The following is a 17,456-nucleotide window of genomic DNA, read 5'->3' as shown; positions in this document are numbered from 1 at the left end:
CCCGGGCCTACGGCGCCATGCTGGGCCGCCGGGCCGCCGGGCCCCGCAGCCAGTGCATCGTCATCAGGTGAGCGGGGCGCGGGGGGTGTGGGGATGGTGGGCCCGGCGGGGGGCGGCGGGGGGCGGCGAGGCCACCGCTCCCCTTCAGAGCGCTGCCCCAACCCCCCCAGATCTCGTCTTGGAAGATTTTGGAGAGTCCAGGAAACAGACGCATGTGGCTTTTGTAGAGACAAAAATAAATAAATAAAGGCCCGGCGGCGTCGGGTTAAAGGAGGGGGCCGGGGGGGCAGAGCGCCCCGAGGGTCGGCCTGCCCTGGGGAGAGCCCTGTGGTACCCCTCTGTGGGGAAGGAGCCCCGCTGCGACGGGCAGTCGTGGGTGAGGTGTGACAGGGAGCAGAAAGGAGCTGTTCCCCCGGGGGCGAGCTTCTGTATACAACCAACTTCCCTGTGCAGCTTCTTTACTATAAGCCCTTTGGGAATCTGATCAGGGAAAATCTTRTTCTGGGAAATTCTCAGTAGCAGAAGGGAAACTGAGTTGCTTGTAACCAAAAAGCGTTCGAGTGTCGTTGAATTTGCTCCGTGATGTCGCTGTTGTTGTGTGGGAACCACACAGGGCCACAGACAGCATCATCCAGCAGGGAAAGCCTCCAAATGCCAGCTAATTGCCTTCTTGGGGTTAGACTTAYATCTCATTTAAATGTCATCTCAGTTCAAATGTCAATTTTCAGCCATTTAATTTACTATTTCCTCTTTAGATTAGAATTCTGATYGTGTTATCGGTATTTTCATTTTATGTGGTAGGGAAATGACTTGTTTAATCACTGCCGAGCATCACTGTGGGACTGGGAGCAGAGCTTAAGGGTCCAGCCTCTCTTATTTCTCTATCATGCAAGTAATCAATGCCTGTGCTTTACATGAAGTGTTCTCACTAAACACATGTGAAATTGTGGCCATGGAGTCAGCACGTGGAAGATCTTCCTAGGAATGGAGAAGAGTCATAGAAATTGTTATAAGAGGTGGAAAACCATCTGCAAGTKCTCTCTGAAAAATCAGTATTCTGATTGATCTTTTGGCAGCAATTCGTGGTGCCAGAGATAAGAATCTGAGTTACTGCTGTGCATTCTGCATTCTTATGAGCAGGTTTGTTTGCTCCTATAACAGGAAGTTTGTGGGTTTGCTATATGCAAGCAGTAAAGTGCTCTCTAATTAGATTACCTGATACGGGCAAAGTTTAGGTTGTTGGAAGTATGAGAGGGGAGGGCGTCCCTCCTGTTAGATCACGGTTCATCAGAGCAGCTTGGGGTTCTTTTAGATTCCACTGTTCCTGTGCTTGAAAAGTGTCTAGGTGAAAGATGCCTAGCACAAACCTATATGCTTTCCTCTGGGATTTAAACATGGCCTTTCTGTTCTCCATTTAGTCACTCCAACTTTGTGAGGTCCGGATGGCATGTTTCAGAGCCTACRGCTGATGTTGGACACAGCAGCTGCCTCCAAAGTGAGAAAGGCTTATTAYGATTAGGTCGGCTTCTGCTGCAAATTCCACTGGCTCCTATTGCTTTCCAGCCTGGCTTTAGTCACAGCCTCAGTATGCTGTGGTAGGGCACGTGAGGCTCCTGGAGATGGCTCACAGCCTGGTGCATTTACACCCTTGCAGTTGCAGAGCATGCTTGCAGGACCTGGTGATGCTGTTTCTCTTGTTGGARGATATGAGGGTGGGCTCGAGCATGAGGGTGTTCATTGATAGAGGCCTTGCTGAGGAAGGAAGTCACTGAAAACAGATCGTCTTACATACTGGGCAGGAACGCTTTCTGGATAGCATGTTCTCAGCTGGCAAAAGCTCCTGTTTTGGTTGTGCGTATTCAGATGATGGCAGTCTGCTATGTGCTTGGGATCAGGTATCTGTCACGGGGGCTGAATGCCTCAAATGCTTTGCAGCTGTGCTATGCCCAGGGCTGCAGCTGGTGTGAGCTTGAGAAATGTTATGGAGTAAAACTGGCTTCTGTGAAGGAGTCTGGCAATGAGTCCTGGCATCCTCCCAGGAACCAGTGTCTTACTGTGGCCCAGTGACAGGAGTAAACTGGGACCCTGGCTCCCAGCTGTGCATCACGCTGAGACGCTGTTCCCTACCTTTTTCTCTTTCCAACCAGAACAGTTACCAAAGTCCAGTATAGTCWTTATAACATGATGCTCTCCCTCTGAAAATTGCTGCTCTTCTAGTTACTGTCTGGTCTCTTCTTTGGGGAGAAGAGCCCAGGACAGCAACCCACACTGCCTCAGTGCCAAGAGCTTTCTATCTGGAAACTCTAGTGGAATTTACATTGTTCCACCAGGCTACTGGGAGGTGCAGAGGAGTAAAGCCATACCGGAAGCTCAAAGGTTAGGTGTGTAAATTGAGGCCTGCCCTTGTGTATACCTTCAGCATTTCCTGCATTTTTTCCCCTATGTTTATGCTAAAGGTCTTTGCCGGAATGATGCCCAGGGGCATACTGCTTTAACAGGCTGTACATCCCCAGTCCTCCCAGGAGACTTTTTATGAAAGTCCCAGGAAACTGCTTTCCACGTGCTACTTGTTTGACTTAGAGGTGGAGGTGCTGGACGTATGTGACGCCAGAATGACATGCAGTACCTCAGCTGTTAGCCTGAGAGCAGCTTTATGGCTGTATTCCAGTGTTCAGAAACAGCTGAAGCACGTGGATGTGTGAAGGGCCTGTGGTTTGAGACTGCTGCAGTGTCATGAGATTAGTACTCAGTTGTGGAAGTAAGAAGAATGGGGCAAATCCCTTTGTAGAAAGGGGAGGCTGTCAGCCCAAGCATATGTGAAGGAATCTGTGAACCAGAATGCTTTCAAAGGGTGTTGTTCTCCAAGAGTTAGATATATTTTTTCTTAAGAAGCAGAGCAAATGGACTGTCTGGTGCACCTCATCCAGAAGTGATGGTGTGGAGTGTATCCATACTCCCCAATGGATTGGGGAAAATTCCTCTGAGAATGGATTAGTACCTTGTGGAGCTCGTTGTATAAAGCTATGGTGCAAGTTAGTACTCACATATGCAATGTAACAGAGAAAGGTGTGACACACTTGGATACAGGAGAGTGCTTTCAAGTTATGGGACAGGCATAAGACATAAAGAACAGGATAATTACACTTTATAGCTAGTGGAACTTAACTTTGCCTTTTTCTTTTTTTTTTCTTTTTTTGGCAGTGGAGAGAGTGGTGCGGGGAAAACAGAAAGTACAAAGCTACTGTTGCAGCACATAATGAACCTATGTAAAGGCAACTCACAGCTGGAGCAGCAGATCTTACAGGTAGGTCGTTACAGGTTGATGCTTGTGGATGGAAAAGTAACACTGCTGCAAGACAGCTTGTATTTGGCTCAAGGATCCTCGTGATGCATTATCACACTAGAAGCGGGGGAACAAAACTTTAGCCACATTATAAGGARATCGTGGGTAAGGACAGTGAAATAGCTGACCACAGATTAGAAAGGGTGGAAGGATCAGTTTGCTTGGAATGTAGTGGGCTGGTTCTTARATGATATAATCATTGCAATCGTTTAGCATGATGTCTGTGGAAAGGGATTAGGGGCTTTTTTGAAATCACTTACTGTTTGATGTAGAACAAGGACTTTTTTGTTAGAGAAACAAAGTCTTGATCTAATGATACACAGGGATGGAGTATCATTACGCAGCCTTTCGTAAACTTTCTTTGACTAGTAAAATACTGTCAGAAGCATACCTGCTATTCCTGGCTAGCGTCATCTTTGCTATTTCAATATACATTTACTATCTGATTYTGATAAAATCTTGTCTCTTTGATCTAAAGTATTTCCATTGGAATTGCTGACAAGGAGGTTTTGAGCAAGTTCCAGTATGATTTCCATGTGATAAATTAAGCAGGATGAGCCCTTGGACTACTTCATGATAAAGTCTGTGTTTTCAGGTTTCCCGTGGAGCTATTGAGATGTTTCTGTGCTGTGCTTTGGGCTCTGGGACAGCTTGTTGTTTCAGTGTAGTGTCGTCCGTGGTGGATCTGAGATGTATGCCTGTGTTGTGTTCTGAGTTGCCGGAACACCATGTTGATACACCTGTTGGTTCTGCTTAGGGATGGCTTGGACCACACTAGCAAGCTGTTTTCTGATCTGAGAAGATTCTGGAAGCAGAGTAGCCGTATTTGCTCATTGTTGTGCTTGGCCTAGTGAACCCTGGCAGATGTGACTGGCCATGCTTGTAGCCAATGCGCTATTCCTCCTTTTYCAACAAAGTTCACCTCAGTTCAGGTGAACTGCTTGTGGAAAACTTAGAGGTGACAGTCAAGAAATAAAACAGTCGTCTTACTTGTTTTCAGTAGATAATATTTGAAGGACTGAGTTAGCCCATTTGGGATTAGTGTGGTGCTGTAAAATTATCTTCAGCAGGTTATCCAGCATGTACCCCAAGTCCCTTTTCCTCCAGCCAGGAGATTCTTTGCTCCCATATGAATATATTATGCACATATTTGAATATATTTGTCTCTTTCAATTCTTTTATCCAACATATGATAAAATAGATGCTCTTGAGTGCTGATGAAGTGCTTCCTATTCCATCAGTAGCTGAGAAAAATGCTAAACATCAAGTGCTCAAGTTAAACTTTTCCAAATAAGTTAGATTAGATCATTTAATTTCAAGAGTGCTTGTGCTATTTGTATGCCTGTTTTAGGTAAACCCATTGCTTGAAGCTTTTGGCAATGCCCAGACTGTGATGAATGACAACAGTAGCCGCTTTGGAAAATACATACAGCTGCGTTTCCAGAAGAATACAGGTAAAGTCAAGGGCAACATTTGAAATGATTAGTTTGGGGAATGGGTAGGCATTGGAAAGACTGAACTCAGTAGCCAGGACCTGTGGTGGGTAAAATTTGGAAACTTCATAGTCTGTGGCAAGGGTGTGCAATTAAGAAAAATCCTACAGCAACTAGGGCTTTAGGATAAGAACAATGTGGGGTATGGGAAGGGTATTGGGATCATGGTGGAGAGGAGGTGTTGGTTGTACTCCATCATGCCTACAGCCCTGATCATTTCTAATGGAGGTAAGCAGACGTCTTAAGATGATGGGAAGCATGAAGAAGACCACTTCCAGGGAGCTGGCAATCTTAAGGGTGTTGTACACAAGACACCTATTTTAGACACTGAAGTACTATAACTTCAGGCTCCTATAACCAGATAGTGATGGGGAACAGCTCAGTCAGCTTTATATTTCCAGATGTAAAGTTTATCTTGTCACCTTCTTGAGTGCAGTGAAGGGTGCAAAGCTGAGCGAGTATCTGTTAGAGAAGTCACGGGTGGTACAACAAGATACTGGAGAGAGGAATTTCCATATCTTCTACTACATGTTTGCTGGACTCTCTTCAGAGGAAAAGGAGATGTATGGGCTATTGGATCCCTCACTCTACAGGTACTTCTTCAAAGGCAGATCTCAGTTTAGTGGGGTGTTGTGGGGCGGAGGGAGAATCAGCATAGTGAAGCCTGTGGCCCTGATGGGTAAAGCCAGGAAGGGGTGAACAAATGAATGGAAGTGGGAGCAGGATCTGAAAGAGGACACATGATGAGATCTTATAGATCAACCTGGAAGCTGGCAGGTCTAGAATCTCTTCTTTGTTTCTCATTTGCATGACCTTGGAAAAGTTTTTCCCTTTCATGTCTCCACTGCTGCTGATATACTTTGTTACTTTGGAGTAGGACTGCTGGCTATGCTGATTATGTGATGATTTTGTATGGGATATACACTTTCTCAGGTACATAAGTGGACAATTTGGTACAGAAGATGTAGCTCAGCATTGGAAACACAAATATCAAGAGGTGCGCAATGCCCTTGACATGGTGGGCTTCCAAGAACAGGTGAATTCCAAGGACCCCTCACTTCTATTTGTGCATCTCGTGTTTGTAGAGTTTCTTCCTAGCTGCTGTTATTTCACATTTTTCTACCTACTGAACTTCCCACGCTGCTTTCAAACCACCTGAATCTTGCAGTCTTCATGTAGAGCCTCCTCCTGCATGCTGCCTGTACCTTTCCCTCACCTCTCCATCTTCTGTGATCCAAGAAACAAGGAAGCTCTTTGGGGCATTGTACCTGCACTGTGGATGTTATATGCTATATGCTAGGTGATGATAGCTTGCCAGTCACCCCTGCTGTGTGTTTTAGGAACAGGTGGACATGCAGGCAATCTTGGCTGGTGTCTTGTCTCTGGGCAATGTGACCTTTGAGCCTCAGGAGAACAACGGGTCTGTAAAAGTGAGTGAAGCTTCCCAAGGATGGCTGAAAGCTGCAGCGGTGAGTCGCAAGAGCTGACAGAAACATTCTGGATGTGATACTGGTCCCTACTAGCAGTGTGACTGCATCATCCTTAGAAAATATTTATGCTCTTAAATTCTTGTATAAGGTCCTGGAGTTTTCCTGTAGGGATTTGGGAGGCTGCTCCTGCCAATGATTGCAGGGGAGGTTTCTGCCTCTTAAAGACCCCTGAAGAACAAGGAGATTTTTCCAGAAATGCACAGTATCACCCCATGACTACTACTGTGTCCACTGCTGGCGATACCCAAAATGACAATTCTCAACATCTATTTTGTCTGTATCTAGGGACAATATTAGCTGTACCACTGAACTGAGTCTTGCAGTACGTAAGCTGTACAGTGATTCTGAGGTGCTTTGTTTCTTTTCTTCAGAAATACCGTCTTGATATGGCAAAACTTCATATAATTCAAACTACTTAAAATCAAAAGTCGTGTGGGACTAGATGTGATGCCTTGGAGAAATTCAAGTGTACAATATCTGTGCACTAGTTTTGTAATCTTGTCCAAAGATACCATCTTAACTGCTATCAATTTTTGTTAATCCTGAATTAAACGTTTTTCTATTCTGCCTCAAATTAACATCAGATTAAGAAGTGCATATTTCCCTGGACTATCCCATTTTTATTATATGGGATGGATATATTATCTGCTTTGTTAACAACATAGAAATACTTTTGCCTTCTCTGTGTCTTTTTATTTTGACCTGTTTGAAACCATGGCGTCCTTGTTTGGTTTTTTTGTTGTTGTTGTTTCACTCCCATCTCTTTGCCTGTTTTCCTCTTATACCATACATGAAACAACTACCTACTTCTGTTCAGTAGTCAACTTTTTGCCTTTCTCTTCACTTATTGCCATCAGGAAGGGAATTCCTGCTAAAGCAATTAATCAGGATTTCAGCTGCATATGAATCCCCCTTGTTTCCTGTCTCCTGTGGGTTTGTGTGACTCTAAAGTCTGCTGAAGCTCCCCTTAGCATCTGCAAAGCCACCTCATCTTGGTGCTGTACAATAATAAGTCATTAAACCATTCAACAGGGACTGGTGTGTAGCTCCCGCAGAGGATGAAAAGTGTCAGCACTGGGAAATTAAAAATGCAAAGTATTTCTAAGAGTAAGAGTGAGTTTGATCACTGCACAGGATAATGAAAATCTCAGAGCATAATCTGACTCCAGTGCTGCCAGATGTTAAAGTGATATTTATATTATTGCAGAACTCAAAGGCTGCAATCTGAATCATGGCTCCATTACACTGGGTGTCACACATACCCAAGGAGATGCAGTCCCTACGTAAGGGTTCAGTATTAGCTATCCCTATCTATTTCCTCTCTCCCAGGGTCAGTTTGGAGTGCAAGAAGATGAGCTGTTGAAATGTCTCATTTGCACAATGTCAGTGACTCGGGGAGAGCAGATTCAGCGTTTTCATACCAAGCAACAGGCAAAGGGTAAGAAACATGAATTACAGAAGTACTGAGCAGAAAGACTGACTTGTATTTGATGAGAGGGTGTCCCAACTCATGTGCAGTTTCTAGGTAACAAAGATCTCTATCTGTGCAACTTCCTTCTTTCTCTAGAATAAAGGCAAATATATCTGTGCTTGTCCTTTTGGACTCGTTGACACATAGGACCATGAACATTGCTTTTGTTTGATCTCTAGATTGTAGAGCTTAACTGAGAAAACAGGAAATTATCCTTGCTTTCTCCCTCAAATCCAGTCTTGAAGATAACTGTAGATATTTGTGCAAAAGAGGGGAAGGCTGCTGCTGCAGAGTGCTGGCAAGGTACAGAATTCTAGGTAGTAACTGGAGAAATAGCTAGATCATCAGTGTCAGGGAAGGGGTGAGAGTCATGGGAAGTAAATTGAAATAGTAAGTGTGAAGTGTTCTTTCCTCTTTTAGTAAGAAAAAAGTTAACCCAAGATAATCTTCACCAAAAGATTGAGTTAAAATAAAWACTTTTTTTAAAGTAAACATGAAATCCAAAACTTTCTAGATTATTGCTTAAAAAATAGAACAATAGAACAAGAAGTGAAAACTGAGAATTATTTATTTCTGTTTCCCAAACATTTCCTCTTGCCTCTCTCTAGACAATAAAATAAACATCTCTAGTCAGATGATAATGGGTCATATTGATTTGGTCTCCTTCTTAGAATGTCGGCACATTTTTTCAGCAATTGCATTCTCCTCGTTTAAGTACTTCAGGCAGCAGCTGTGGGCTAGCAAGAAGTTCAAGTGTTTGCAGTGGAACCATTCAATTTTCCAAATACTGCTTGGAGGCATTAGCTTGAATTCAGTTGTGGTAGGGTTCATACTCGGTAGACAGGCAGAGGAGGAAGCAAGTCTCTGGATATTCTAATTTTATGTGATCTTACAAGTGCTCTAGTACCCATATCTGGTCTTGTAGGAATATTATGAAGACTTCAGAATGGAAGAGTTCTGTGTGAGCTTGCAGAGAGTAGGGAAGATCATCAGACATCATCTGATTAGTTGCTGTCTCCAAAACAACTTCATAAACCATTAAACATTATTGCTAGAGGTGGATGTGCTGAGCCACCCTGTACGCTGTGTTCCCTACTCTCCTTGGAGCCCTTCAGTGAGTTGCTGTCATTCTCTGTCACCCTGTGCAGATGCTCGAGACTCTATTGCAAAGGTGGCATATGGCCGAGTATTTGGCTGGATTGTTTCCAAGATCAATGAGTTGCTGGCTGAGAATGTGGATCCTGAGGTGGAGCTGAGGGAGATAGGTGAGTTCTGCTTGTCTTGGTACTGTTCTGCCCTCAAATGTGCATCCCTCAACCATGATGGAGGAACAGGGCAATATGAGGTGTCATGAAAATTGCTTTCGGGTTTACATTTTCAGAGAGATGATCATGCTGGCGGTACTAGTCAACAGCATGAAGTCTGTGGGGCAGGAGCCAGCCTAGAGCAGCCAKTTGGTCTGAAGTAACTGTGAGGCAGTAGTTTTGAGATACTCTGGCTTTGCAGAGGAACTGGGGCTTGATGTTGGGGATCTTCTAGCTAGTTCACAAAAAGAATCTTTGAGAGACGTGCAGCTTACAACTTGGTTGCATGGGCCCCAAGGCCAGATGGTCGTAGTCATGTATTGGGGTATTTAGCTACCTGTAGGGGTGGTCTGCAGGTTCAATGCCATGTTCATCTCCCCTCTCCTAGGAATCTTGGATATTTTTGGATTTGAAAACTTTGCAGTGAATCGTTTTGAACAGCTTTGCATAAACCTGGCCAACGAGCAGCTGCAGCACTTTTTTAACCACGTAAGTCTACAGTTTGTGAACTCCTGTGGTGTGGTGGGGGAAAGCAGAGCATTGATCTACCTGAGCACTGAAGGAGAGGGGAGGAAACAAGAGCCATTGCCTGGAAAGACAGAAATAGTGCTTGACACTGCAGAGTAGAGAGCAGCAACCTTATCTGCTATGGCAGAGGAACCACTGGGGCAGGAAAATTAGTAGCAGATAGGTCAAGCAATGACCAGACTAGTAGAGTAGGGACCCGTGAACACTGTGATTACCTAAGAGATGTTCCTGCTTTATGCAACAGCAGCAGTGAGCAACAAGATTAGAGATGGGCATGCAGAACAGCAATTTCATCTTACTCATGGATCAGAGGCCTAAGAGAGCCATGCCTCCATCCTCTGCTCAGGATAGGGAGGAAGATGTTAAGGGTTGTCTAACCAAGTTTGGAGGCTCCAAGCTCTGCTTTCTCCGTCTTAGCACATTTTCCAGCTGGAGCAGACTGCCTACAGGGAGGAAGAGCTGCCTTGGGAAACTATTAAGTTCAGCAATAATGAACCCATTCTGGTGAGTGATATAAGAATGACAGAAAGGAAGTGCTCCATCCAGCTGAAAGAGGAGACTTCCTCATTCCACCATGGGGAGGAGATGTATCTGGGAAGAAGCCCTACAAAGGGTGATGTAGGTGAGAGTACTGCTTTAGTTATGTCTAATGACTCTCCTCTCCTTGCAGAATCTGTTCTTGGCCAAACCACTTGGTCTACTGTCTCTTCTGGATGAGCAGAGTGCGTTCCCTCAGGTATGGGTGAGATAGGAGACAGAGGAAATGGTGTGGGGAACGTGGCAACGAATATCTGTGCTGCAGAGAGAGCTCTAGAGCGTGWCTATAAAAAGCAGGATGAGCAGAGATGTTCCCATGTGTGGACGATGGGACAGGACAGCCAGATCGAGAACAGTCCRATGATATCAGCATCCCTGCGTATTGTATCGAGTACAGTCAGAAATAGTTGCATGGTCAAGGCCACTTCCAATACTTTGTTTTATTTCCACGAGCCCTGATCAGGACTATGTTGCAGCTTTATAGTTTGATTATGAAAATTGTTTTCTTGCAGGCAACTGATAAAACATTTGTGGATAAACTGAACAGCAGCTTTAAGGGGAATGTGCACTTCCAGTCAAGCCGGGGCCGTGTTTTGGGCTTCAGCATCATTCACTATGCTGGGAATGTAAGTACAATTTTCAGGAGGCATGCTTTGGAATGTATATAGGGGAGAAAAATGTGTTGCTTGGCAAATAAGGCTTTGAAGTTAAGCAGTGTATGGTCCCATGGGAATGATGTGTTACCTGGGAGCTGCCTTCTAGGGTAAATGGAGCTCTTTAGAAAGTACAGGAGGAGAGACCACTCCTGAAGAAAATGGTTCTCTGGGAAGCATAAGGTTTTAGAGGTATTTATGTTATACTTGTCATCACTGTATTGGAGCTGTAGTCTTAAAATAGTCCTTCAAAAAGTGAAAGCTCTGCATGCATTGTAAAGCCCCAAAGGCAAATCTAGTGGCTTAAATTTTATACTCTGGACCCCTGACAGCTAAACATATTACAAGCACTGAGTAACGGAGTGAGATCAGCTAGGCTATCACCATTTTGAAAATGGGAGCACTTATTTACATATTTAAATATGAAAGCACCTTGTTCTAGGGCCATTGTATATAACTTTACTGCCACCAATTCTGAATGTATTGGCCCGAATATATTGAATTGATTAGAATTAATTTTTGTAGCTGGAGTAGATGAAGGTAGGGTCATTGTAGTATATAATTTTGTAGTCTTATTCCACAACTGTTGACTACGTTGTTCATTATGACGTTCATTATTATGAAGATTAACACTTAGCATAGAAAGCACAGTGGCAGGCTGGAAATGAGAACGGAAGGGGCAAGAGAAACAAGGAGATGCATGGCAGAAAGCAGAATGGAAGCCTTTTCAAAGGGAAGAGGGTGAAAAAGGAGAAAAGAGAATGAATCATAAACCAAAAGTAAATGAAACATCATCATGAAGGAATGCAGAACAAGAAAAGGTGAATGTCTTAGTGTTAATGCTGCRGTCATAGAATCACAGAATCAGTAAGRYTGGAAGGGACATCTGGAGATCATGTAGTCCAACCTTCCCACTCAGCCGGGTCACCTASAGCATGTTAGACAGGGTTGCATCCAGGGGGRCCTTGAAGATCTCCAGAGAAGGAGACTCCACAGYCTCTCTGGGCAGCCTGTTCTAGTCCTGTAGTTGTAATGCCTCAGCACCATTCTCTTGGTTTTGTTGCTCAGGATGTGTGTCTGAAGGGGGTGTACATGTRTTTACAGTGTTCTTGTGCAGGCCAGTATACATTCAGATTAACACTTACAGAATCAGTAATGTTGGAAGGGTCCTCTGGAAATCATCTAGTCTAGCCTCCCAAAGATTTTCTGATGCTGGTTCCACTGGGGCTTGACTTCAGGGATCTTCAGTGTGTAAAGCAGATGTGATAACCGCTACACTATTCTGGCAAGTTCTTGAGATGGCTTTTGGGGACAACCTGTAAGCGCTGCTGGCCTTACTGACTTGCTGCACTTTTCCCTAGGTACAATATACTGCTGGTGGCTTTCTAGAGAAGAACAGAGACACCTTGCCAGCCAATGTTCGTGGACTCTTCATAAACAGTGTCACCCCTTTGCTCAGTGTGCTCTTCACAGGCAAGTCCCTCTATTGTGGTGGGGCATTCCACATTAATCAGGGCACTCCTTGACAAGAGCTAAGTGTGGGAATGAGGCTCTTATACCATGAATGTGCTCCAGAGCTGGCAGCCTCAGAGAGGTTCTGGGAAGGCTGCTGCCTGGAGTGAGGCTTCTGACATGTACAGAGCTGTCTGCACTATTCCATTCCCCTTGGTACATAAGCATGACAGCAGAAGTAGCCCTCAGGAGTACCTTCACGTTGTTTCCCCTGTGGAACTGAAGCACCCCTCCACACAGCGTTGTTCTGAGATCACAAGCCTGACTTTCTTAACAGATGCTAGTTAAAGCAGAGGCTGCTCTTTCCTGAGGTCATATTTTCGTGAGTGTTTTCTTTCTGCTGAAGCAGGATGTTAATTTTCCCAGCAGCAAAACCTCTTGGAATCTTTCCAAGAGATCTGTTGGCCACTGTCTGACAGTCTGACCATGTCTAGAAAGCAAGGCAGGTTGTTTCCTGTTCCAGAGAATTAGCTATTGCCTAGAGGTCTTCCTTCAGATCAGACAGTCTATCTTATCCAGAGGCAGTGCAGGACTATCTTCACTAGCCCTTCCATATGCTTTATTCTTGTCTAGAAATGAAACTAGACAAAGCATAGCACCAAAGAGTTCACAATGTAAATAGAGTGTAGTAGAGACACAAGCAACAAATGCAGACACAATCTTTCTTGACCATATTTCATTTTCCCGGGACAACTCTGGATAAAAAAAAAACTCTTGTGGTCAGGTGCATTATTTCTCCCCCTTCCCTGCACTCACTTCTTCCAGTAACTGATAAGCCTTCACAGTCTCAGATGAATGCTTCCTTGGAATTTGACTAGTTGAATACAGTGCTCTTGGTACAGTGTTCTTTGTKTGTTTGTTTGTTTGTTTTTGTCTTGTTCAGTCCAAGCAGCTATCTGGGATTTATAGGTGACTGAAAAATTTCATTTCCAGTCTCCACTGAATTTTGCAGTTCTTCTGCTCATGTTTTACAAATGTCTGTCTTTGTTGCTTCTTCCACACTGCTACTAAAGATACTTAGTCTGGTCTTTGCARGTTCATAAACAGCAGATATAACCTGTTCTCAGTGCAGATGACACTGTTGCATCAAGGGTGTGCAAGACTCTCATTAAATCATCCAGTAAACTGAACTTTCCTGAGTTTTTCATCTTGTTGCTGAATTATTTTTAAGTTATTTAACTTTATATAGTCTCCTGTGTTGACTGTTGTGGGTGAGCTTTCTGTTTGCTATCTGTACTTTTTTTTTCCTGCATTGTTAGACCTTCCCTGTTGATGATATTTCTTTTGAAGGTCATTAAGGGCTGTTCAGTAACCTGATTGCCTTGTCTTTTCAGTGGCAGAAAATAGTATTACCTGGATTGTCTGCTTCATAAAGCTGATTTTTTTTTCTCCTCTTCTTTAGCTCTTACCTTGTATTTTCCTCTCTGTGTTTTAGACTCTGTGGGGAGATTTGCATGTGAGATGAGGTTTGAATGCTTAGGTATAGTTGATTGTGAGTAAGGGTACAAAATCTATTATTATTTTTGTTTTTCCAGCCACTATCTCCAGGACAGGAACACTGATGCCTCATGTTAAAACCAAGGTATTGTACTTCTGGTCTGCATGGCAATTGATGGGACAGTTCCTGATATTTGTGATTGAAGAAGGCGATTGAAAATGAGAGCAGACAGCTCTGCRACAATTTCTTCCTCATTTTTTTACTGTTTTTTTTTTTCTGCTTGCCTCTATTGCTATGTTTAAATTGCCTTCCCTTCCCTGAAATTCCTTCTCTCTCCTTTTAACTGTCTGCTTTCTGGCAGGATAATCAGGCTGCCTTCCATAGGTGATCCTTTTGTTTGATCTCGTTCCAGGTCATACCAGGAGCAGATGACAAATTCAACAGCACAYGAAAGCAGTCAGTGGGAGCTCAGTTCCGGGTAAAGTGCTGCTGCCTGCAGTGCCCCTTGAGATGTGTGCAGGGGAGTTTCTGAGAGCTTCCAGGTTCAAACACGTAGTAAAGCATCCAGCATATGGACTGGGGCTTTTGGGGGTGCCAAGCCCAGCTGATCATGATAGGAGTGACCTGGCTGTCCTCAGAGCCTGGGCAGTTGGTGGTACCAGAGCCTGAATTGCTGAGGTGGGAAGGTAGTTTTCATCTGTAGGAATCTGGGAATGCGCTCAGAGGGATCTGGTAATGGTTTGGCTTGCTGGGATGTTGATCTTTCTCTGCCCTCACCAGCATTCTCTGATGGTGCTCATGGAGCGGATGTATTCTGCCAACCCRCACTTTGTACGTTGTATAAAGCCCAACAGCCAGAAGGAGCCAGGTGTGGTGGACAGCCAGGTTGTGCTGCAGCAGGTGAGGAAATAGCAATTTTCTTTACAGGTGCTTCAGCTAAGCCTTGGTGGGAAGTGGATCTAAATCAGGGAAGTGAATACTCCACTTCAAGAACATGGTGATGGCTGGGAGCTGGCTGGTCTGAATGAATGACGCTTGTAGAGAAAAGAGTAGGACATACTTTTTATGCATACAGAGACTCTCGGTGCTTGGCTGTCTTTGTGACACAGATTGCTAGGTTCAGGTTTTGCATTCCCAATTCTCTCCCRTTTCTTTTTCACGAATGCAATGAGATCTACTTGTCAGGTAGTAGGATTCATCTTTGTAGCTCCTGGATGAGGACTGCATCCAGGCATGGACAGTACTTCCCCAGGAAAAACAATGCTTCTCAGAGGAAACTGTTCTCACCTATCAACCAAGGCAAATGAACAGGAGCCAAGATGGATTTCTTTGAATAATGTGTGACTGTCTTTGGATATTGTGTCAAGTCTGAGATCCAAACGTTTTAAATAATACTGAAAATATTCAGAAGAGTTCAGAAAGCTCTGTGGACTATTTAATAWATATAAGAAAGGATAGGATTAAGTAGGAAAGTTGATCTGGTGCCTTGGAGTACCTCTGTGTACATATTTGGAAGTGGAAGGCTATCCTCTAAAAGACAGAAGTAAAGCAATACTCGTGGCTGTAAGGTGAAAGTCATTTTGGTTGTTTTTTTTTGTGTTCTAACTTTTAATTGAGAGTAGTTAAACATAAGAGTTGCAGGATTTGGTAAATTCAGTCTTTAACAAAGGAAACATTTTTAAAAAGAAGCTTTGATTTGAACTAGAGAGATTTGGAACTGAATGAAGGAGTTTGTCTGCAGAGGGACAAACTGATAGCCTAATGACGTGTTCTAGCCTGTGTCTGTTTCTCTGATTGTCTTAATGCTGCCACTTCAGCTCCGATACAATGGACTGCTGGAGACCGTCCGGATCCGACGAGATGGTTTCTCCTGGAGACCTTCTTTTGAGGAATTTGCTGAAAGGTTTGTTAAATGTTTAGGAAGTTTCATGTTAAATATTGTCAGGGAAGTGACCCTGGTAATTCAATGTGGGCAGAGTGAAATTATCTTTAAAGTTCAGAGGCCTGAGACCATAGGGTTGTTTGCTGTGGAAGACTGAGTGAGCAAGGCACTAATTTATTGTTGTTTGCTGTGAGAGTGACATGGATCAGCACATCAAGGATAGGCCTCTTACCTTATTGAATTGTGTTTTTGTTTTTTGTTTGTTTTTTTGACAGATATGGAATTCTTCTAGTTAAACCAGATGTGTCTCTCACAAAAGAAAGGTGGGAACCCTGCTTCTATCATGTGCAATCCAGTTTTAGTCCATTTTGTTCTTCAAAACTTTTGTTCTCAGGATAGCATAGCAAACTGAGTAAAAGGAACAAAGTGAGAATTTTTTTTTGTGGTGGTGGGAACCATAAATTCCTAGACAAAGATAGTTAGGGTTTTATAAATCATTTAGTACAGTGTTGAATAAGATCTTTTGTGGAATGCTCTATGTATAGCCTTTCTATCCTATGGAAGGAGATCTGGTAAATGTAATCAGTTTCTGGAGTTAAGATGAGCTTGCGGCATCCACTGCACTCAGTGGGACATGGGCTCAGTGCAGCCTCCTGCTGCCTCTCCAGGTTCTTCCCTGGTGATCTGAGAAGAATGAGTTGAAGACAGGGWTGACTAAGCAGCTGCCCTGAATATCTCCCAAGCCACAACATTTAAAATGTAAATGTCTCTCTAGCTCTACAGTCTGATCCTGTCAGCTTTTTCCCTTCCAGTGTCTCAGGCAGCAACTCTTCACCTCCTTCTCTCCTTCACTGTTCCAGTCTATCTTTCCTGCCACAGTCAATTGTGACTGATTGTGAGAATGAAGCATGTAAGGCAGCCAGCTGATAGAGATAAATATATATATATATATGAAAAATGAAGTCAGAATTGGAAAACTTGCTCTTTCCAGGGAGTATCACCATACAGATCCTGCAGAGAGTTCAGAAACTAAATGATGAAAACCATCTCTGAGAATAGGACATACCCTGCAGAATTGCCTTCCAAGAAGCTGTAGGGAGTCTGTCTCTAGGAACCCCTTTGCTGACACTCCCCGGTGTGATTCTCCCCTAGCTGTACCTCAAGGAGCTCTACAGATTGTAAGCCAGTTACGGAATGTGATCAGGTGACAGTGGACAAATAATATAACACCTAAGTGTTGAAGAATGTTTCTTCTCCTTTATACACCTAAAACGACTGGCTGCATAGTGTTCACTTTGGGTGGAAAATGACTTTTGCACTTTTTTAATCTCTTTCAGCTGTCTGGAGATACTGCAAAGTACAGAGCTGACTGGCTGGATATGTGGGTAGGTGTGGATTGCTGTTGCAGGGAATGTGGGGCCTGAACTGCAGAAACTTTATCCATGTAAACTGTTATCTGGCTCCCTTCAGGGAGAAATGCTATGGCTGTATGAAGGGTCTGTTCAAAGGATAATGGGATGCAACTTTGGACAAACAGTGTTTCTCAGTGGTTCTTTCTCTCCCCAACCTCACAGAAAGTCACGACTTTTCTTTAAATACTGGCACCAGGCACAGCTGGTGAAGTGTGTGGAGCAACTGGAAAGAGCAGCAGTTGTCATACAGAAAGGTGAGCACAGGGGCAGGAGAACCCCTCGACTCTGATCTCATACCAGGGAGTGAGGGCTGGCTTGTGAGTGGTGTTAAGCTGAGGAGACTCTCTCAGGTAGATGAGAGCGAAGCAGATCTCATTCCTACTTTCAGAGACC

General features: G+C 43.9%; 1 protein-coding gene across 3 annotated transcripts in view; it reads left to right on the top strand.

The window, feature by feature from the left end:
- The first annotated feature begins 6 nt into the window (after positions 1-6).
- LOC146599924 (myosin-IIIb-like) overlaps positions 7-17,456 on the top strand; it is a 25,195-nt gene continuing 7,745 nt past the window's right edge. For 2 of the 3 annotated variants that reach the window (XM_085326283.1, XM_085326285.1), the window contains exons 1-20: positions 7-67; positions 3,202-3,304; positions 4,695-4,797; positions 5,273-5,429; positions 5,770-5,872; positions 6,177-6,305; positions 7,656-7,764; positions 8,946-9,062; positions 9,490-9,590; positions 10,047-10,133; positions 10,300-10,365; positions 10,679-10,792; positions 12,181-12,292; positions 13,867-13,913; positions 14,182-14,247; positions 14,550-14,669; positions 15,587-15,672; positions 15,927-15,974; positions 16,989-17,036; positions 17,226-17,317. In XM_085326283.1, the coding sequence (XP_085182409.1) occupies positions 18-67; positions 3,202-3,304; positions 4,695-4,797; positions 5,273-5,429; positions 5,770-5,872; positions 6,177-6,305; positions 7,656-7,764; positions 8,946-9,062; positions 9,490-9,590; positions 10,047-10,133; positions 10,300-10,365; positions 10,679-10,792; positions 12,181-12,292; positions 13,867-13,913; positions 14,182-14,247; positions 14,550-14,669; positions 15,587-15,672; positions 15,927-15,974; positions 16,989-17,036; positions 17,226-17,317 (1,858 nt within the window). In that variant the 5' untranslated portion in view covers positions 7-17. Of the gene's footprint in view, positions 68-3,201; positions 3,305-4,694; positions 4,798-5,272; positions 5,430-5,769; positions 5,873-6,176; positions 6,306-7,655; positions 7,765-8,945; positions 9,063-9,489; positions 9,591-10,046; positions 10,134-10,299; positions 10,366-10,678; positions 10,793-12,180; positions 12,293-13,866; positions 13,914-14,181; positions 14,248-14,549; positions 14,670-15,586; positions 15,673-15,926; positions 15,975-16,988; positions 17,037-17,225; positions 17,318-17,456 lie in introns of those variants that run through there. The other variant, XM_085326284.1, reaches the window with a different exon arrangement.

The sequence above is a fragment of the Rhea americana genome, unplaced genomic scaffold, assembly GCF_003343005.1.
Source record: "Rhea americana isolate MKP2758 unplaced genomic scaffold, rheAme1 scaffold_13, whole genome shotgun sequence".
NCBI lineage: Eukaryota > Metazoa > Chordata > Aves > Rheiformes > Rheidae > Rhea > Rhea americana.
This window is presented reverse-complemented; position numbering and strand designations above follow the sequence as displayed.